Source organism: Lepus europaeus, chromosome 5 (assembly GCF_033115175.1).
Source record: "Lepus europaeus isolate LE1 chromosome 5, mLepTim1.pri, whole genome shotgun sequence".
In the NCBI taxonomy this organism is placed as follows: Eukaryota; Metazoa; Chordata; class Mammalia; order Lagomorpha; family Leporidae; genus Lepus; species Lepus europaeus.
In genome coordinates, this window is record NC_084831.1 from 14,782,229 (window position 1) to 14,805,265 (window position 23,037).

Below are 23,037 nucleotides of genomic sequence, written 5' to 3' on the forward strand. Positions count from 1 at the left end.
TGGTTAAAGTGAAACAAATATTTCTAGGGGTAGCATTGTGGCACAGCGAATAAAGCCACTGCCTGCAATGCTGGCATCCCATATGGGTTCCGGTTTGTGTCCCAGCTGTTCCATTTCTGATCCAGCTTCTTACTAATGTCCTGGGAAAAGCAGAGGAAGACAGCCCAAATGTTTGGTCTTGTCACCCACGTGGGAGACCTGGAAGAAGCTCCTGGTTCCTGGCCACACGGGGAGTGAATCAGCGGATGGAAGATCTCTCCCTGTCTCTCCTTCTTTTTGTGTAACTCTTTCAAATACATTTACAAATATTTAAAATTTGGGTAAAACTGGAATTAAAATATTATTTAAAAACACTTCTAGAATGAGCGGAAGTGCTTAGTTATGACAAATAGTGCTGAGAAGTTAACTGAGATTTGTCAAAGTAGAAATCACTGGTGACGTTGATACAAGTTGTCTGGGTAGAGGTGGTAGCTATGAAGCCTGCTCTGGATGGGCTCAACAGTAAAAGAAGAAAATGAAGACAGGGAGGGCAGACAGTCGTTCCTAAAGTTCTGGATTAAAAAAGTGAACCAATGGGACTAAGCCCGCAGAGGATAGAAAAACAGTGACAAAAAAGTGAGAAGAGAATTGCTAGAGTTAATAGTCTTAATAGGTGCCAGAAATATGGAGCCCAACAGAACAATTGGTATTCATGAAGAGCAGGAATAACTGACTCACAGCAACAAGAAAAAATTTATATCAAGGTAGTTAATAATCTATTACAACCTCTTACCTGCATATAGGACACCTATAAGGGCTTACATTGAGTAATAAACACTACTTACTGTAACTTCAAAAATAAATGTTATTGAAATATTGACAAAATTAAAAACCTGATACTTATTGGATTAATACTGGCAAAAATCTTGGTTCTAAATAAGCAGTCAGTGTTGGCTCAGGGCTGGTGCTGGGACACAGTGGGTTAAAGCCCTAGCCTGCAGTGCTGGCATCCCACATGGGTGATGGTTTGAGTACCAGCTGCTCCACTTCTGATTCAGCTCTCTGCTATGGCCTGGGAAAGCAGGAAAAGATGGCCCAAGTCCTTGGGCCCCTGCACCCATGTGGGAGACCCAGAAGAAGCTCTTGGCTTCGGATCAGCTCAGCTCTGACCGTTGTGGTCATTTGGGGAGTGAAGTAACTCTGTCTTTCAAATAAATAAAAATAAATCTTTTTTTAAAAAGTGTAGCCTTGGTGCTGGCGCGGTGGCACAGCTGGCCTGAAGCACCACGTCATCCCATATAGATGCCAGTTCTAGTCCCGGCTGCTCCACTTCCGATCCAGCTCCTGGCTATGGCCTGGGAAAGCAGTGGAAGATGGCCCAAGTCCTTGGGCCCCTGCACCCATGTGGGAGATCTGGAAGAAGCGCCTGGCTTCAGATTGGCATAGCTCCGGCCATTGCGGCCATCTGGGGAGTGAACCAGCGGATGGAAGACCTCTCTCTCTCTGCCTCTCCTCCTCTCTCTGTGTTACTCTTTCAAATAAATAAGTATATCTTAAAACAAAAACAAAAGCGTTGGCTCTATTCTTCTCATCATCAACATACCCACCATTACATTTTCAAGTGGAAATTTCTTGGGAGCAGTTATGGTTTGCAGTATCAGAACTCTGCAGGCTTAGGGAATCAGATTTGGAAAACATCTAAGGAAAAGGCATGTCTTCAATAAGTCCAATATAAAAATACCAAACACTCTTAGCCATCCTGTAGCAGTGTTTAAACAATTCTCAGAGCAGAGATCAAATGAGAGTCTATACTACTCCATTGTGTCATTATTTTCTATACACAGAAACCAAATCCTAAAATTTATTTCAAAGGCTTCTAGACAAGTAACATAACCTGCTCACTTTACAGTAACTTCAAGCTAGTGAAATAAGATGAAAAAGGTAAACCATTTCTTAAAAAGAGTCAGACTTCTTATGAAATATTTTGAGTCAACATGACGAGGAATAAGTTGGTGTATCACACACATCCAACAACGGCTGCTGGCAAAAGAGGATCATCGATACACAATTAGTAAGACATTAGCAGGGTGGGCACAGCACAGTTTGGGAATCACCCACCCCATACTGCAGTGGCTGAGTTGGAATCCCAGCTCCACTCCCCATTCTAGCTTCCTGCTAATACACACATGGGAGGCAGCAGGTGATGACTCAAGTAGTTGGATCCCTGCCACTTGTGTGAGAAACTTGGAGTAAGCTACAGGCTCCAGGACTCAGCGGCAGGAATGGTAGAGGAGGAGGTTGCACTGTGGGTATTTGGAGAGAAGAGGCAACAGATGAGAGTTGACTCTGTCTCCATGCATCTCAAATTATATTTTTGAGGCCACTGCTGTGGCATAGTGGGTTAAGCTGCCACCTGCAACACTGAAGTATCCCATATGGGTACCAGCTCAAATCCCAGCTGCTCCACTTCTGATCCAGCTCCCTGATAATGTGCCTGGGAAAGCAGTGGAAGATGGCCCAAGCCTTGGGCCCCTGCACCCACGTGGAAAACCCAGAGGAAGCTCCTGGCTCTGGTCTGGCCCAGCCTTAGAATTTTGTGGCCATTTGGGGAGTGAACCAGTAGATGGAAGACCTCTTCTTGCTCTGACTCTGCCTCTCCCTTTCTGTAACTCTACTTTTCAAATAAGTAAGTAAACCTTGATTGCATTCTTAAAGGTAAAAAGAAACACAGGCTGGCGCCGTGGCTTAACAGGCTAATCCTCCACCTTGCGGCACAGGCACACCGGGTTCTAGTCCCGGTTGGGGCACCGGATTCTATCCCGGTTGCCCCTCTTCCAGGCCAGCTCTCTGCTATGGCTCGGGAAGGCAATGGAGGATGGCCCAAGTCCTTGGGCCCTGCACCCCCATGGGAGACCAGGAGAAGCACCTGGCTCCTGGCTTCGAATCAGCACGATGTGCCGGCCACAGCAGCCATTGGAGGGTGAACCAAGGGCAAAAAGGAAGACCTTTCTCTCTGTCTCTCTCTCACTATCCACTCTGCCTGTCAAAATAAATAAATAAATAAAAAGAAACACATTAAATCTTTAATTGTGATTCCAACAGCAAAAGAAATCTGCCTCACCAAACAAACTTTTCTTTTACACACTGATTTGACATCTTACACAGTCAGAGACATTTAAGAACTTTTTAAATTCTATTAAACATATTAAGAAATTTTGCATACCACTTATCAAGTTACTTAACGTCCTTGGACCTCCCTTTCCTGGGCATGGAATGCGGCAGGTTTGTATGTATCAGGGGTCTATCAACAGCAATCCAAGCACCAAATGCAGCCCTGGGCTTTGTACAAAAAGGTCTACTGAAAGACATCAACATACTATAATTTTGATATTGTATATTGCTGCTTTTACCCCACAATGGCCAAGTTGATAGTTGTAACACAGACTATATAGCCTGAAGTAGAGCAGCCAGGACTTGGACTGGCACCCATATGGGATGCCAGCACCACAGGTGGCAGCAACTTTACCCACTACACCACAGCACCAGCCCCTGTAGCCAATATTTAAATTTCTTCTTAGGTAAAACCACACACAAATACCAAAGAGACGTACTCTAAGTTCTTGAAAGGCAAGAAGAATATCTTAACATGTGCATTCCACAAAATATGTACAGCACAACGTCTTACACATTGTAGGTCCTCTAAATAATGTTTCAGAGCCTTTCCATAGTAAGAATGATAAACATCACAGTGGCACAGAAAAATCAATGAATCCGACAACATATTGTCGCCAGAATAGTAACAGTGCCAGTGCACAACCACATCAGCAAATACAGGCCCTACAGTCAAACTCAACCTGGATATCAGAGTCTCCCACCACGCACCACAGGAGGAATGACTACTCTCTGACTTTCATGAGTTGAGTAAGGAGCCCAAGTTCCAAGACACTCAGGGAAAAGTGGAAAAGAGACACCTGGAGAGGGAGAAACACTATGGTGGGGAAGACAGGGGAGTGCACTGGAGTTTGAAGCAAGGGAGCAGGACCTCTTACCACTTCAATGTCTCCATCTTCTTTTACAGATTTATTTATTTATTTGAAAGGCAGAGTTACAGAGAGGCAGAAAGAGAGAAAGAGAGAGAGGTCTTCAATCCCATCCATTGGTTCACTTTCCAAGTGGCTGCAATGGCTGGAGTTTGTACAATATGAAGCCAGGAGCCAGGAGCTTCTTCCAGGTCTCCCACACGGGTACAGGGGCCCAAGGACTTGGACCATCTTCTACTGCTTTCCCAGGCCTCAGCAGAGAGCTGGATCGGAAGTAAAGTAGCTGGGACTCAAACTGGCGCCCAACTGGGATCCTGGCCCAGCAGGCAGAGGCTTTACCCTCTACACCACAGTGTCAGCCCCTCCATCTTTATTTTTCTTTTCTTTTTTCTTTTTTTTTTTTTTAATTTTTGACAGGCAGAGTGGATAGTGAGAGAGAGACAGAGAGAAAGGTCTTCCTTTTGCCGTTGGTTCACCCTCCAATGGCCGCCGCAGTAGGTGCGCTGCGGCCGGCGCACCACACTGATCCGATGGCAGGAGCCAGGTGCTTATCCTGGTCTCCCATGGGGTGCAGGGCCCAAGAACTTGGGCCATCCTCCACTGCACTCCCTGGCCACAGCAGAGAGCTGGTCTGGAAAAGGGGCAACCGGGACAGGATCGGTGCCCTGACCGGGACTAGAACCCGGTGTGCCGGCACCGCAAGGCGGAGGATTAGCCTAGTGAGCTGCGGCGCCGGCCTTATTTTTCTTTTTTACCAACATTATTACAACCATCAATGACATAGCTTTGCGCTCAAGTCTAATTTTTCTATCATAGCCCATTAACCCCTAGGATTGGCCTGGAGCAATTTCAGTCTTCATCAGGTATTTTTCTATATAACATATATAAAAGAGTATAAGAGACACTGATGGGAAGAAAAATGAACAGCTGAGCAAATAACATTAGTTGTTTTTCCACAAAACTGTAGAAACCTGGAAGAATTATACTCTACCAGCAGAATTCCATAATCTTGGTATCAGAACTTCAGAGAAGGTGAGAATACTCTTTTAGAGACATTATTCAAGGTCAAAGTGGGTACAGATATGAAATGGTAGTGTAAATTTCTTGTTAGAGATGCCACCTGCCTTTACCTGGCCAGCTCTCCTCCCAGGCCAGCCAAGTAATGAAAGTCAACAGAGTGCCTTCCCCTAGGAGGTTCACACCTCCCTTAGGATATACCCTATGTGAAGAGATAGATAGGTCTGGGCCTCTTAACCCACAAGGCCTAAAGCCCAACAGATTATTATCAAGCCCCTTCTATCAGGTTCTATTTGCCTCTCAATCAGAAAACTTAACTGTAGCTTAGACAGCACCTTTCTTAGCTCCTCTAATAATGACTCTGTCCTTTGTTCTAGACCCTGTCTAGCGCACTTGGGCCTCATTCCTTTGTAATCATAACCTCTACTCTACCACCAACGGCTCTACTCCCAACCTGTGTGTACTGATGGTCCTCTTCCCCACTTAATGCTGTATAATTGTTCAAACCTGGTAAATGCCACTCTTAGGATCATTGGTTACTATCCTTACTCTGTCTTTTATGACCTTGTCTAAATACGATCAGAGTCGGCAAACTTGGAAGGCTTACATAGCCTTGGCAACTCATGACGACAGCCTAGGGTGGTTACTGGCGCCATAAACTAGATTGTCAATTTGTTGGGTCAACAACAGGAGTCACTGTGCACTTGCTCCTCATGTGGGATCTCTGTCCTTAATGTGCTGTACATTGTGATTTAATGCTATAACTAGTACTCAAACAGTATGTTTCACTTTGTGTTTCTATGTGGGTGCAAACTGTTGAAATCTTTATACTAAATTGATCTTCTGTATATAAAGAGAATTGAAAATGAATCTTGATGTGAATGGAAGGGGAGAGGGAGCGAGAGAGGGGAGGGTTGCAGGTGGGAGGGAAGTTATGGGAGGGGGAAGCCATTGTAATCCATAAGCCGTACACTGGAAATTTATATTCATTAAATAAAAGTTTAAAAAAAATTAAAAAAAAAATGGTCGTGCTTGTGTGCAGGAGTGAGCTGCAGAGCTGCAGATGCACAGCAAACACTCGGGAAGTGAGATCATCCAACACACAAACTCCAGCGGCACACAAAGAAGGAACGTGTCTCAGGATTCACACATTGCCAGTGCCACAAGAGGATGCAGAAAAGAGATCTCCTGCACTAGAAACCAGAACTACAATCCCCTCCGCAACCTCACCTGTAACCTGAGCCCAGATTAGGAAGCTTAGCTGGCAGAGAAAAGAAGATGCATCAGGCTCAAAGAAATGAAGACCAGGAAGGAGAAAGTAAAGAGAAGGGGAGATTCCAAGAGAAGGAGACAGGAAAGGGAATGTTTAGGCCTTCTGGATTGTAAGACCAGGACAGTTGTCCAAAGATAAATTCTGATAAAAATATATTAACCAGTAACAAACTTTAAAGCTAAAATATTTGCCCAAATGACTGTCCATGAACATACAGTAAAATGGGAGAGGACAGGACAGGAAATATTAGAATATTACAAATAGTATGTAACCATTAGAGATAAAGGCTGATTACTGAGTCAAGCAGCTGATTGGGATACCTGCCAGTAAAGAGTCTCGGTGTCTCCATTTTTCCTTTATTTTTTATTTTTTTATTTTTTTGACAGGCAGAGTGGACAGTGAGAGAGAAGGGAGAGATAGGGAGGGAGGGAGGGAGAGAGAGAGAGAGAGGTCTTCCATCCACTGGTTCACTCCCCAATTGGCCACAATGGCCGGAGCTGGGCTGATCTGAAGCCAGGAGCCAGGAGCTTCTTCCAGGTCCCCCACGTGGGTGCAGGGGCCCAAGGACTTGGGCCATCCTCCACTGCTTTCCCAAGCCACAGCAGAGAGGTCGATCAGAAGTGGAAAAACTGGGTCTTGAACCGGCACCCACATGGGATGCCGGTGGTTCAGGCCAGGGCATTATCCCACTGTGCCACAGCCCCGGCCCCGTACTTCCATCTTCTATTCAGCTTTCTGCTACGCATCTGGGAGGAAGCAGATGATGGCTTAAGTGCTGGGGACCCTGCCATCCATGTGGGAGACCTGAAACGAACTCCAGGTTCCTGGCTTTGGCCTGGTCCAGCCCTAGTTATTCCTGGCACTTGGGGAGTGAACCAATAGACAGATGGCAGATACCCTGGTGTGCTCACTCTGTGTGTGTGTGTGTGTTGCTCTGCCTTCTAAGTAAATGAAAATAGTTTAAAAGGTTGTTTATATATAAATGGGAAATCATTTACTGTTAAATATTATTTCTTTAAAGGGTAAGGAAGGGAGAGAGATTATTTGAAAATGACTTTTTTTTTTTTTTTTTGACAGATAGAGTTAGACAGTGAGAGTGAGAGTGAGAGAGAGAGAGAGAGAGAGAGAAAGGTCTTCCTTCCGTTGGTTCACCCCCCAAAATGGCCGCCATGGCCAGAGCTATGCCTATCTGAAGCCAGGAGCCAGGTACATCTTCCTGGTCTCTGGCGCGGGTGCAGGCGCCCAAGCACTTGGGCCATCCTCTACTGTCTTCCCTGAGAGCTGGACTCGAAGAGGAGCAACTGGGACTAGAACTGGTGTCCATATGGGATGCTGGCGCCACAGGCGGAGGATTAACCAAGTGAGCCATGGCGCCGGCCAGAAAATGACTCATTTTAATTTGAATTTTTACCATTAAATTGGTTATTTTCCTAATGAAATAAATTATTCTAAGATCATTTTTTCTAGTATTAAAAATAGCTAGTATAGGGGCCAGAGCTGTGGCATAGCCGGTTAAAGCCGCCACCTGAGGTGCCCACGTCTCATATGGGTGCCGGTTTAAGTCCTGGCTAATCCACTTCCAATCCAGCTCTCTGTTGTGGCCTGGAAAGGCAGTGGAAGATGGCCCAAGTCCTTGGGTCCCTGCACCCACGTGGGAGACCTGGAAGAATCTCCTGGCTCCTGGCTTTGGATCGGCTCAGCTCTGGCTGTTGTGGTCATTTGGGTCATTTGATGGAAGACCTGTCTTTCTTTCTCTGCCTCTCCTTTTCTCTCTGTGTAACTCTTTCAAATAAATAAATAAATATTAAAAAAAAAAAAAAAAAGAAAGGAATTTACAGGGGGAGTGGTGCTGTGGCACAGCAAGTAAAATCACCTTATGGGCACTGCTTTGAGCCCTGGTTGTTCCACTTCCAATCCAGCTCCCTGCTAATACTCCTGGGAAAGCAGCGGAAGATGGCCCAAGTGCTTGGGTTTTTGCTCCCATGTGGGAGACCAGAAGGAAGCTCCTTTCTGCTGGCTTTGGATCTGACCAGTCCCAGCTGCTATCATTTGGGGAGTGAGCCAGTGATGGAAGGTCTCTCTGCCTCTGCCTCTCTATATCTTTGCCTTTAAAATAAATAAATAAATCTTAAAAAAAAATAATTTACTGGGGATGATGACACATTCTAAAGCAAAAAGTGGGGGCCAGTGCTGTGGCACAGTAGGTTAACACCCTGGCCTAAAGCGCTGGCAACCCATATGGGCGCCAGTTCGAGTCCTGGCTGCTCCACTTCCAATCTAGCTTTCTGGTATGGCCTGGGAAAGCAGTAGAAGATGGCCCAAATCCTTGGGCCCCTGCACCCACATGGGAGACCCGGAAGAATCTCCTGGCTTCTGGCTTCGGTTTGGCACAGCTCTGGCTGTTGCAGCCAATTGGGGAGTGAACCAGCAGATAAAAGACCTCTCTCTCTCTCTCTCTCTCTCTCGGCCTCTCCTCTCTCTGTGTAACTCTTCAAATAAATAAATCTTTAAAAAAAAAAAAAAACAAATCAAAAAGTAATTTCCATGATCTCTAAGTAAATAGCAGACTATAGTTCAGTGGGATGCCTTTAAAAATTTTGTTACTTAAAAGATACAATTGCATTTTCTTTGCAATATGTAATTTAAGATCAATATTGCCAATCTTAGCCTGTTTATTCTCATTAAGAGTCTCATTTTACAATCTTTTTCAAAAAACTACATAGTAGAATTAGACAGTAATCTAGAAAAAGATCTGGACAATATAGTAGCCAATGTTACACTGCAAAGTAATGTTACTGGGGCCCATGTTTTGGTGCGAGAGTTTGAGTGTCTGCCTGCAACGCCCGCATCCCATATGAGTGCTGGTTGGAGTCCCAGCTGCTGCACTTTCAATGCAGCTCCCTGCTGCTACGCCTAAGTAAACAAGTATTTGGGCACCTGCCATCCATAAGGGAGACGCAGATGAATTTCTGGCTCCTGGCTTCAGAGCTGTTGGAGTCCTTTGGGGAGTGAATTACCAGATGGATGATATCTCTGTCTCTCTCTTAGCTGTTGAGGTCACTTGGGGAGTGAACTACCTTATGGATGATATCTCTGTCTCTCTCTCTGCTTTTCCAATACATAAATAAATAATTTTACTAGTGGTGGGAGTTACAGCACAGTGGGTAAAGCTGCTGCCTGTAATGCCAGCATATCATATGGGCACCAGTTCGAGCCCTGGCTGCTCCACTTCTGATCCAGCTCCCTGCTAACATGCCTGGTAAAGGAGCAGGGGATGGCCCAAGTGCTTGGGCTCCTGAACCCATCCATGTAAGAAATCCAGAAGAAGCTCCTGGCTCCTGGCTCCAGGCTCCATCTCTGGCCACTGTGGCCATCTGGGGAGTGAACGAGCAGATGGAAGACTCCTTTCTGTCTCTCCCTCCCTCTCTCTGTCACTCTACCTTTCAAATAAATCTTTAAAAAAAGAGAGAGATTGTTATCTGAACCATTAAATCTCAATGTTAGGAAACTGGTTAATGGATAGATCAGTATCCTAAACTAGTTAAAATTTTACTATGCCTGTGCTTCGTTGATAGTGAAAGAGATCACTGAGTCTTAAAGCTTCATTTGCTATTACCAACTGATTTGGGTTTTGTTTTTTTTTTTTTTGACAGGCAGAGTGGACAGTAGAGGGAGACAGAGAGAAAGGTCTTCCTTTTTGCCGTTGGTTCACCCTCCAATGGCCGCCGCGGTAGCACGCTACGGCCGGCGCACCGCGCTGTTCCGATGGCAGGAGCCAGGTGCTTCTCCTGGTCTCCCATGGGGTGCAGGGCCCAAGCACTTGGGCCATCCTCCACTGCACTCCCTGGCCACAGCAGAGAGCTGGCCTGGAAGAGGGGCAACCGGGGATTTGGGTTTTTTTTTTGACAGGCAGAGTTAGACAGTGAGAGAGAGAGAGAGAGAGAGAAAGAGAAAGGTCTTCCTTTTTCTGTTGGTTCACCCTCCTTGTGGCTGCTACGGCTGGAGCACTGCGCCGAAGCCAAGAGCCAGGTGCTTCCTCCTGGTCTCCCGTGTGGGTGCAGGGCCCAAGGACCTGGGCCATCCTCCACTGCATTCCTGGGCCACAGCAGAGAGCTGGCCTGGAAGAGGAGCAACCGGGATAGAATCCGGTGCCCCAACCGGGCCTAGAACCTGGGGTGCCGGTGCCGCAGGCGGAGGATTAGCATAGTGAGCTGTGGCGTCGGCCAACCAACCGATTTTTTTAATCATTTATAATTCACTTTCTAAGGAACTAAACAAGTGCAGCATTCAGTAAAATTTTGTTGCAAAATGTAATTTTCACTACGTCATAGTTCAGTATTAGCTCTTATATCTTTATCTACATTAAAAATATTTTTAATTTTTCAAAGGATTTTCATTTGAACTATTCTTTAAAACTTTCCCATAAAAAAGCATTGGTTCATTGAGTTATAGTGAGTCATTCTATGAATATCCTCTAAGTGCCTGCTGGTCATTGTTTTGGGTACTGGGAATATAACATTGAATAATAATAAACATCACATTAGAGTGGAAAATTATTATTAACAAAATTTCTAAGAGGTAAGGTAAATGCTTGGAGAAAAGAAATAATGGAAGGGAGGTAAATGATATGTATGACTACTAGGTAGTAGTGAGCTGGTAGAATATGTCAGAATGCTGACATACAGGTTCTTGCCATTAGAATTACCATCTCTATCAGAAGGTGCCATTAATCAACTTGTTTATATAGCATTCTTTTCTTAAAACACTAGCTTTCAAGACAGAACTGTTTTCAGTGTTTATTTAAAAATTCTTCCTACCACTAAACTGACCCAACAAACATCAAAATGAAATAAACATCACAGGCCAGCAGAAAATGCTTGACTTTTCCAACTTACCATAAGCACTGGGGAAGTCCCCAGGTCCTGGTCCGGGATAGAAAGGACCTGGCCCCGGCGGCTGAACTGGATACTGCTGCGGGGGCCCGACATAAGGAGGGCCACTATGACGGTACTAGAAAAGAGAAAGTACAGACGTTTATAGGTAAAATGAAGATAATTTACTATGGAAACATTTGGTTCTCTGTGTGTGTGCAAAAGAATCGTCTAATAATGTAAAGGCAAACTGCTGGACACATTCAAGGTGCCTGCTTGCCATCCAGAAGCAATGAGGATAGAGAGAAAGGTGCTCCTCAAGCAAAGCCGTCCAGCAGTCTGCTGCCCAGCCAGGCAGCAGCTCACTGTAGAATGGTTTCAGGCTGGTAGCTTTCAATAACTTTAAACAACATCACCGTAATAGCCTAATTAATGAGTCACTTTAGAGCAGCTGGTTTTAGGGAAGGGATGGGGAAAAGCTATGAGATTAAAAACAATTTCTCCATCATTCTAGAAAATCTTAAATAAAGAGATATAAATTATCTCCTTACAATATTATGGGAAATGACAAAACAGCTGGACTAGCAACCGACAAAAGAATTCCACATCACCAAAAATCCAATGGCATCTCCCACCCTTCCTGCTCCATCTTATGAAAATCAGAGTTGATTCCCACTCTGTTCCTGGGTAACCCAGTCCGAAGAGATACTCTACCTGTGGGATACAGTACTGAGGACCCTGGGGAACTGGGTACGGCATGGGCAGATGGTTAACCATCATGATGTGCTGATTGGCCTGATACACTGCGGTGGGTGTCTGTGCACCAGGGCGAATGGAAGGACTACTATTCGGGATGGTAGCTCTAGGAGGCTGTATCTGAGGCCTCTGGAAAAACTGGGAAAGGAAGAGAGAGAAAAAAAATTTAATAAAGACGAACATAAAAACTCTGCTGTCTTGAACTTAATCTTTTTACCACTAATAAGCATCTGATCAACCTTATTTAGGAATATATACATACAAGAAAAAAGAACAAAATTGTCTATGGGTAGGCTCATAAAAAGTACTTCACCTTGGGTCCAGTTCGATCAATAATGTCACTCATCTGAAAATAAAAGGGCTGTCTCAACTTTTAAGCCTCAGATATTTTAAAATAAAAAGTCCTGTATACCTTAATTATTCATTTTACAATGTATAATAAGATACAACAAAAGGGGTAGTGGATATATCTGTAACAGTTATTTTACTGTATAAAAGCATCAACTTTTTCATTAAAAATTGGTGGTTCATTATCAACTTGTTAAAAATTAAAAATAGTTCTCTAAGAAACCACCACTGAATTCATTAGCAAAATATTTAAAGAACAAGGAATCTCACTGAATATAACAATTTCCATCATAGGCCATCAAGGTCAAATCAAATTAAACCACCTGTAGGGTTGTCACATGCTGGACTCAGACTCCCCCCCCCCCCCCCGAAAAGGTGGCACAACTCCATATTAAACAGAACCCACTTTTGCTTTCTTGAACAGTGTGCAATGAAAGTGGAGAATCTCGACAAACCTAACTATAGTTTAGAATGAGCAGAGCTCAAATGTCTCAAATGGCAACCAGTACCTATAGTTATTTATGGTTCTCACTGCAGGCTTTAAAGCCTTGAAGCAATATAGAAATTGTAAATTTCCAAAATGAATGTATCTAGCCATCAGCAATCAATCTGTTGCACTGTAATGACAAGAGGACAGGGTAATAAAGAGGCCATGCAGAACCAGTAGTTTGTTACCTGGATGGGTCTGAATCCTCCCTTCAATAATGAAGCAAGAAAGCAGCAGGAAACAGAAAGAAAGCCAATGGAAAAGCTTACAGATCAGTAGGAAGGGGTCGGACTTAGCATGCAGCTCAACAGAAATATCTTTCTACTTGGTAATAATAGGAGAAGAAAGGAATATCAGAATGAAAACCCCCAATTGAGAATTCAAGCACACACAGAATCAAAGAATTGAATCATATTTAATTGAAAATAAATTAATTCAGTGGCAAATCTTCCAATAGTAGCCACAAGTTTATCAGCTTCAAAGGAAATATCTACTTGGTGGCACAACAACAGTTGGGATGACCAACTCCTATCCTTGACTCTCACTGATGCCTACAATTTGATTTGGCATTAAGTTGCTTTTTGCGATCTACTCTCCATGTTGAACAGGGATAATCTTTATAAAAAGAACCCGGTCTTTTCAACTTATCAGGATGTCAGAGGCTATTTAGAGTTCTAAATTGGAGAATTATAGTAATAATTTCAAAATGTGGTCAAGCTCCAAAACCTCCTGGGTTGCCTCCTGATTCCAGCTGTGAGTGTTGCTACTCTGAATAAGCCAAGTGTGGTATCTGGACCTATTCAGGCCTCGTCCATTCTACTCTTCAGCATCTTTTATAGATGGCTTAAGTAACTTTTCATTTGTGCTGAAGTGGGAGACTGCCATCTAATGTCAAAGGCTCATTTCCATTCAGTCTTCATGCTTCAGGGTAAGGAAAGCCCTAAGGAGCTATGTCAAGGAAAAACGACAGACAGAAAGGCTACAGCGGGAGAAGGAGTGAATGGGGGAACCCAATGGAAAGGCATGGGGAATAGTTGACGGCAATGAAAAGAAAGCACAAGAGGCAAAGCTGCTAACAAAGGCACCTGGACTGGTCACAACTCCAGCAACAGGCTTTTACTGACACAGTTTACATCAGCTCTGAACAGAACACTGACGTAGTCAGCCTTCCATTACTGGACTGGACTTCTCTTAACTATGTAGCAGATAAAATCTATTATGTATCAATATATGTGAGTTGTAAACGCATTTCAGAAATAAAATTGTGCATTTTTATAACAATTTATCAGAAGCCACAACAATCAAGGAGAGGACAGTCAAGCATCTGCTCACTTTACGGAGCGTTACTAAGTTTCAGACATGGTGGATAACAAGATTAATACTCTAGATCCTTTCCCATCAAGTCTAGAGGGTAGCCAAGACGAGGAGAGCATCAGACACAGATGAGAATCTACTTCGGTTATATTATCACCAAATTATGTCAGAGCACTCAGATAACCCTTGAAGAGTCATGGTGTTAGCGTTGGTGAGGAAAAAACAGAAAACAAATCTATTAATTGAGGCAAAATAAGAAAACAAGTTAGGGACAAAGTTTTCTAACAGTTTAACAAACTTACACTTGAAGCCTTTTCTTATCAATATTTTCCAACTATTCTGATGCGACTTTTAACCAGCTTAACCAAAATAGCAGACATCTCATCCAAAATAGCAGACATCTAATTCAAGAAGGTTCATGCATACTGTAACAGATTTTTTGGGTGATTCTGAAGCAGTTTTTCTAACTATGCTCCCAATATTAATATATAGCTGAACTAGTAAAAATCAAAACATGGGCCAGCACCGTGGCTCACTTGGTTAATCCTCTGCCTGCGGAGCCGGAATCCCATGTGGGCGCCGGGTTCTAGTCCCGGTTGCCCCTCTTCCAGTCCGGCTCTCTGCTGTGGCCCGGGAGTGCAGTGGAGGATGGCCCAAGTGCTTGGGCGCCTGCACCCGCGTGGGAGACCAGGAGGAAGCACCTGGCTCCTGGCTTCATATAGGTGTAGTTCTGGCCGTGGCGGCTATTTGGGGGGTGAACCAACAGAAGGAAGACCTTTCTCTCTCTCACTGTCTAACTCTACCTGTCAAATAAGTAAAAATAAATAAATAAATAAATAAATATGTGTTTATATTGACATGCAATGATTTTTAAACACTAAGGTTTCTACTTTGAAGTTAGGGAGAAATATGTTTAAACAAGAACACAAAGTCACAACAGTGTTGTTTCAGGTAGTGATCAGCTACAAGACACTCCCCCAAACACTTTAACTAGATTATAATACATCCCCACAACAGGCCTCTGACACAAAGATGGATTTGAGCATCCTAATAGATGTATGTGGAAAATGAGGGCTTCAGGAGGTTAAATAACCTGCTGAGTCCCCGTCTGTAATCTACACAGTCAGATCCGGGGTCTGTTATGCACACTGCATCTCAGGAAATGGAGTCTGACCTGTCAGAAAAGCACTAGTTCTCTACAAAGGCTGATGGGAGGCGGCAGTAACTTTCATCATCTATACTAATGAGTGACACATCCCTCAACCAGAACTGACTCCTTCTAAGAAAAAAATGTTCTACATGTTACTTCATAAAATTCCTATCATTCTACCTACACTCTAATTTTCTCTTTCTCTCCAAATTAACTGAAACTTGTTCATATGCTTCTAGGTCCTTGGCATACCATCTTAAAGACCTACTTTTGCTCAATTTTACTGCACTAAGACTTTTATAAAGATAGGCTATCAGAAATTTGTTTTGTACTCTTCAAAATACAGCAACACACATGTCAGTAGAGATTTTAATATTTATAGGTCTAGAAAAACTGTATTAAGACTGGCACTGTGACGCCGGTGTCCCAATGGGTGCTGGTCAAGACCACTCCAATTCCAATCCATCTCTCTGCTAATAGCCTGGGAAAGCAGCAGAAGATGGCCCAAGAGCTGGGGCCCCTGCACCCATGTGAGAGACCCAGAAGAAGCTCCTGGCTCCTGATCGGCCCAACTCCAACTCCGGAAGTTGGGGCCATCTGGGGAGTTAACCAGTGGATGATATATCTCTTTGTCTCTCCTTCTCTCTGTAACTTTGCCTCTCAAATAAATAAATAAATCATTTTAAAAAAAGAAGACAGAAAAGGTATAATGGCTTGAAATTAAAACAAAAATATCTTTTTTATTCTCCTTCCTAACCATTCAATTACAAATGCAGAATTAGATTTAACAGTGGTACAAGAAATATGGGTGGGCATGGCAGTAAACCATAGGCTTTCCCGAAATACTTGTAATCTTTTTAAATCCCTTCCTTTTCATTCAAGTGAGGAAGACTCACTAAGAGAAATCAAACTCTCCTGGATGGAAGAACAGTTCAGGTCTCTGAGTCTAACCACATACCTGAAGTTGGCATGTCTTCTACAATATGCCCTTAGGGTTATAAAACTTTGGCACTGACGACACAGCTCCTTTTCATAGTTAAATGGTGTCCTGAGAGGGCACACATCTTTCTGTATACTGGTTCCAATCCACTCATCAGTGTCTACTCTAAAGCCAGTACAAATCTTCTCCAAAAGTGCCAGACTTCCAAGTTTCCTGAAGACTGACATCAATGCCAACTTTCACACCATTGTTTATTTTTCAATTCCAAGCCAATCACTACCTTCCTAAGTTAACTCATCCTTTCAACCAAGATTCTGAACTCCCTGACCAGCTTGCTCTTTCTCTCAATCTGGTCCCACTGCTCAACGTCTCTCTAAATGAAGAACCACACACAAATAGCCAGCTTGGTCCTGCCTAGAATGTACTTGGTACTTCCCTTAAAAAATAGCTGCTGCTTAATTAAAGGACTATATACTTCTCCTACTATTGTCAATTACGATTCCATTTATGAAACCAAGAATTTTAATAGTCCTTTTGTCAACCACATTACTGCTGTTCAGTACCAAGTTATAATACTAGAAAACTCCTCAATTTTCTTACACAGAAGCTGGCATTAAGGCTTCCCCTTTGCTTCTGTGTGTACTCTTATAGTTGTGTTTTGAAGCAAATCTGGGAATACTAGATTTTGTTAGTTTGAGGATTATCTGGCTAAATTCAATCCATCATATCTGATTTAAAGATGGGGGGGCTATGATGGTCAAACTATATGACCATCAGAAAATTTGACAGGCATGTATGTCATTTATTCAAGTTACTGATAAAAATGGTGAAAAGGGCTGAGCAAAGAACACAGAACCATGTACAACAAAAGAATCATCTCTTAAACCTCATTTCAATGTATTTTAAGTCTTTTTATTTTCAATTGTGCTATGGCTTGGATGTGATGACTGTCCCCTAAGGATCCACTGATTGGAGGGTTGCTCCCCAGGGTGGTGCTATTGATTGTAAAATCCTTAAGAGGTGGGACCGGCGCTGTGGCATTATGAGTAAAGCCAGTGCTGGCATCCCATATGGGCACTGGTTTGAGTCCCGGCTGTCCTATTTCCAATCCAGTTCTCTGCTATGGCCTGGGAAAGCAGTAAAAGATGGCCCAAGTCCTTGGGCCTCTGCACCTGTGTAGGAGACCCAGAAGAAGCTCCTTGCTCCTGGCTTCAGTCGTTGTGGCCAACTGGTGAGTGAAGCTCTCTTTCTCTCTCTCTCTGCCTCTCCTTCTCTCTCTGTGTAACTCCAACTTTCAAATAAATGAATAAATCTTTACAAAAAAAAAAAAAAAGAAAATGCTATGCACGGATTTAAAAATTAAAAAAAAAAATCATTAAGAGGTAGGGTGAGCTCTGGAAGTTAGTTTTTGTGCACCCCCTTGAATTCTTTTGAAAGTGTTGTTAAGACTAGTGTCTGCTAATACTAACTGATAGAATAAAAAAGGGAGAGAACGATCCAACATGTGAAGTGGGATACACAGCAGACTCATAGAATGGCAGATGTCCTAAACAGCACTCTGGCCTCAGAATCAGCCCTTAAGGCATTCGGATCTGGCTGAAGAGCCCATGAGAGTATTTTAGGCATGGAAAGCCAAGACTCTCTGGCGGAAAAAAAAAAAAAAAAAAAAAACCTAAATGAAAGATCTCTGCAAGTGAGATCCCAGTAGAAAGAACAGGCCATCAAAGAAGGCAGTACCTTTCTCTGAAGGGAGGAGAGAACTTCCACTTTGACTATGACCTTGTCTGAATAAGATCGAAGGCGAACTCAAAAGGCTTCCATAGCCTTGGAAACTCATGACTAGAATCTAGGGAGATTAGTGATGCCATAGACAAGAGTATCAAATTGTTAAATCAACAACAGGAGTCACTGTGTACTTACTCCTCATGTGAGATCTCTGCCCTTAATGTGTCGTCCAATGTGAATTAATGCTATAACTAGTACTGAAAAAATATTTTACACTTTATGTTCTGTGTGGGTGCAAACTGATGAAATCTTTTTTTTTTTTTTTTTTTTGACAGAGTGGACAGTAGAGGGAGATAGAGAGAGAGGTCTTCCTTTTGCCGTTGGTTCACCCTCCAATGGCCGCCGCGGTAGGCGCACTGCGGCCGGCGCACCACGCTGTTCCGATGGCAGGAGCCAGGTGCTTATCCTGGTCTCCCATGGGGTGCAGGGCCCAAGCACTTAGGCCATCCTCCATTGCACTCCCTGGCCACAGCAGAGAGCTGGTCTGGAAGAGGGGTAACCGGGACAGGATCGGTGCCCCGACCGGGACTAGAACCCGGTGTGCCGGCGCCGCAAGGCGGAAGATTAGCCTGTTAAGCCATGGTGCCAGCCTAAAATCTTTACTTAATATATACTAAATCGATCTTCTGTATATAAAGATAATTGAAAATGAATCTTGATGTGAATGGAATGGGAGAGGGAGGGGTGCAAGTGGGAGGGAAGTTATGGGGGGGAGCCATTGTAATCCATAAACTGTACTTTGGAAATTTATATTTCCCAAATAAAAGTTAAAAAAGAAAAAAAAGAATTGGAATAGGAGAGGGAGGAGGAAGAGGGGTGGGAGCAGGCAAGAGAGAGAGGAGGGTGGAAAGTATCACTGTGTTCCTGAATCTATGTATATAATGCAATTTGTATACCTTAAACAAAATAACTAAATAAAAAAAAAATAAAGTGTTGTTATAAAAGGAGCAACCCTCAGGGCTGGCGCTGTGGCACAGCAGGTTAATGCCTTAGCCTGAAGTGCTGGCGTCCCATATGGGCACCAGCTCAGGACCCAGCTGCTCTACTTCCGATCCAGCTCTCTGCTATGTCCTGGGAAAGCAGCAGAAGATGGCCGAAGTCCTTGGGCCCCTGCACCCATGTGGGAGACCTGGAAGAAGCTCTTGGCTCCTGGCTTTGGATCGGTGCAACTCTGGCCGTTGCAGCCATCTGGGGAATGAACCATCAGATGGAAGACCTCTCTCTCTCTCGGCCTCTCCTCTCTCTGTGTAACTCTGACTTTCGAATAAATAAATAAATCTAAAGAAAAAAAAAAAGGAGCAACCCTGGCTCTTCCCATTGACTCTGTTTTCCATCTCTCTCTCCACTTGCAAGAAACTGAGCCTAGGCCTGAGCCGTGCTGTTTTGACTACGGACCTTCAAAATTGTGAACTAAATAAATCTCTTTTCTTCTGAAGGAGCGTGTTTCGGGTACTTGGTGATAGTTATGAAAAACTGACTAACACAAATGGTTTATCAATATGCCAGGAAAATTGCAGAGGAAGGTAACAGCTCTTATTTGAGGTGGTATTGAGGCAGATCCACAGACAGCATACATTTAAAACAGGCTGTAAGGTACTCATGGTTGCTTACTTTCTCAGAAACACTCCAGAAGCCAGAAGGAAAGTGTTTCCTCTTGGAAATCCTTCTAAATTCTTCTAAAAATGCAGTAATTCATACTGCCAAGATTCCTGGCCAATAACACTGGTAATAGATGCTTTTGGAAGATGCTGATAATTATAATTTTTCATGGCTTTGCTCACTGAAAGCATCAAAAGACAAAGATATCACTAACAAATTACACAATTAAAATTCCTTGAAAATCCACCTATTCATATTCAGCAACCAGAAAAATCCTACTGAATTACATTAGCTTTTCCTATTGAGTACTAATTAATTTGCAAAGCAAAAAAAAAAAAAAAAATCAAAAATATGGTTCTGAAATTCCTAGCTCTATGTGGGGGCAAACTGTTGAAATCTTTACTTAATATATACTAAACTGATCTCCTGTATATAAAGAGAATTGAAAATGAATCTTGACGTGAATGGAAGGGGAGAGGGATCGGGAAAGGGGAGGGTTGCAGGTGGGAGGGAAGTTATGGGAGGGGGGAAGCCATTGTAACCCATAAGCTATACTTTGGAAATTTGTATTCATTAAATAAAAGTTTAATAAATGAAAGAAAGAAAGAAAGAAAGAAAGAAATTCCTAGCTCTGTGTAGTCTGTAGTGTAGCCTACTAGGAAAATCAATAGAAGACCTATAATTAAGACTTTTTTGAGTCTATCTTTGAAAGGTCTAATGATAGTGCTATGATTCTTTGACAAGTTAGAAAGGCACAAGCAAGAGTTGGCACTGTGGTGCAGTGGGCTAAGCTGCTGTTTACAATGATGTGAGAACATGTCACAGTGCCGATTGAGTCCCAGCTGCTCCACTTCCAACCCAGCTTCCTGCTAATGTGCCTGGGAAAGCCATGGATGATGACCCAAGTAGTTGGGTCCTTGCTACCACCTGGAAGAACAGTTAGAGTTTCTGGCTCCTGGCTTCAGCCTGGCTCTGCCCTGGAAGTTGTGGCCACCTGGGGAAGTAAATCAGTAAATGGAAGATCTTTCTGTCTCTCACTCTTTCTGTCACTCTGCCTTCCAACTAACTAAATAAATCTTAGGAAAAAAGGTGCAGTGGAGGGGAGGAGACAAGCAGTGAAGAGTCTCCCTAAAAAGACATCACTTGAATATCAATCTGGTATTCTGCTGATTCACAACAACTTTTAATGAAGGTTATTCTATTCTAAATCTTTCCTGTATTTCTCTTCACATGGCAAACATTACACAATTAAGGTCTCGCTCAGAATCAGGAGATGGAAGCTGTGGAACTGATCTGTCCAATACAGCAGCCACTAACCATATCTGACTACCTGAATTAGAGTTCTTGATCTGCATTACACACACTTAACATGCTCAACAGTCACATGTGCCTCACAGCTACAGTAGTGAAGTGAGGACACAGAACATTTCCACCTTCACACAAAGTTCTAATACACAGTGCTTCCCCCAGGATTATGTGATTCAGAGGAAAGAAAGCCCTAAGGATTTTGTCAGGCACAAGAGGTGTGCTCTCAGATCATGAGATCAGAGTCCAGGAAACAAGCAACCTTAGAGAAGGTTTCATTTATAGATTAAAAATAGCCTGGGAAAGGGGAAAGGCAGGCTTTCTCACTGCTAAACAAACTTTCAAGAACCTAACACACGCCAGTTAAGGTAATTTAACCCTCACACCTGTAGGAAATAGATGCTGCATTATGTCATTTGAGCCTATTTTGCCCATCTTGCAGATAAGAAAGCTGAGGTCTGAGGAAAATTCACTGTAAAGCTGAAACTGAATCCTAGTATTGCTGACCCCAAATAAGTACAATTACTACCATTCCATAGCTGTTTATTAACAAGATACCAGGTAAAGCTGCCTAACTTACACCAAACAGCAAGCTCTGGGGTTAAAAAAAAAAGTAAGAGTTCTGGTATTCAGACCATACAGATACTTGATCTGACTTTTATTCATATCCAGTGAACTCTGACATACCAGATCTGCCTCAGAGACAAGAGCTAAGACTTCATTTATTTTACTTTCCAAATCTAAGAAAGTGTCTATAGCAACACAAACATATTGCAACCTAGAATATAAGACCACAACATTCAATAAAGAAACGTTCCAGGATAATAATGGCTGTCCCTACACAAAAATATTTTTTTTGCAAAATGAAACAATTACAAGATGAAAATACACAGTTTCAATGCTTGCCACAAGGTAAGAGATTCTTTAATGACACATTGTTAAGTTTTATAATGATTCTGATTTGTTTATGCTAAATTCAATTGCTCAGAATATGGCATATTATTCAACATCTGTGAATATTATGTGAACCAAAATTATATGTCAACAAATCGCAAAATGTTGTCTTATGAACACTTTCAAACATCGATTCCTTGGTCTTTCTCACTGACACTTGATCACTATTGTGAAACTGAAAAGGGAAATAAGGACAGGAACACAAGTAACCTTAAACCACAACTACACAAATTTCAATGACATGAAATAAACAACATGAGCCAGAATCTGAATCACAGTAAGTGATCTGTTTTAATTCTGGGTGTACTTTCTGTTCTTTCAGTTTCTAATTACCCTGGGATTTTCAAACATTGGTGTAAAAATAGTTGACATATTTCTAAAGCCAAGAGTGTTTTGCATTTAAAATGACTTATTGGTTCTTGTTTTTACCTTTGAAGAAAAAGAATTTTTTTTAAGTTCTTCAGGTCATGAAATGCAAGAAGAACAGAACATCCTTATTAATATAACTAATCCCTGAAAAGCCAAAAACTAACAGTACCAGGAAGATGTGGCTTCCAAAACCCAATCAGAGCATGTCATTTCTGATTTGCAAAGACTCAAAAAGAGCTCTGGCTCTCAAAACACAGTTAACAATCTTCTAAACAAAAGTAGTCCCAATAAACACATCCTTTTGCAGTAAACACATTCTATATCTCAGAACAAAGAGAGTATTTACCATTTAAAATCTTATTTGCTTGACCTCAATTCAGATAACTTTATTTCACATAGAAAAAATACCTAAGATTCTGAATTACTAAATGGGATGTTTTCTTCTCATAAGCAATTACCTCCAAATAGCCTACATATGTAACAGTTAATTCTTTCTTTGCAATATTTAAAGCACCAATCATTACAAACAGTTAATATTTGCCAGTGGAATTTTGAAACAACAAAGAAAACATCACCCAACGTCAAGTTCCCTTTTTCAAAAAAGTAAGACCCAAGGAAGAAAGGAAACAAGTAGGGGCGGGCATTGTAGAGCAGCAGATTAAGCCTCTGCCTGGGATGCCAGCATCCTCACTTTCAATCCAGCTCCCTGCAGATGCACGTGGAAAAACAGAGATATCCAGAAGCAGCTCTGGACTCCTGGCCCAGCCCCAGCCGTAAAGGCCATTTGGGAAGTGAACTAGCAGATGGAAGAACTCACTCACTTTCTCTCTCTCTCAGATAAAAAAAAAAA

The 23,037-nt window shown here is 42.7% G+C and overlaps 1 protein-coding gene across 11 annotated transcripts in view; it reads right to left on the bottom strand.

The window, feature by feature from the left end:
- EIF4G3 (eukaryotic translation initiation factor 4 gamma 3) overlaps nt 1-23,037 on the bottom strand; it is a 366,352-nt gene that overhangs the window by 169,681 nt on the left and 173,634 nt on the right. For 8 of the 11 annotated variants that reach the window (XM_062190568.1, XM_062190571.1, XM_062190569.1 and 5 more), the window contains 3 exons: nt 12,250-12,282; nt 11,895-12,074; nt 11,205-11,319 (listed from right to left, as the gene is read on the bottom strand). In XM_062190568.1, the coding sequence (XP_062046552.1) occupies nt 11,205-11,319; nt 11,895-12,074; nt 12,250-12,282 (328 nt within the window). The remainder of the gene's footprint in view (nt 1-11,204; nt 11,320-11,894; nt 12,075-12,249; nt 12,283-23,037) is intronic. The other 3 variants (XM_062190570.1, XM_062190574.1, XM_062190577.1) reach the window with 1 other exon arrangement.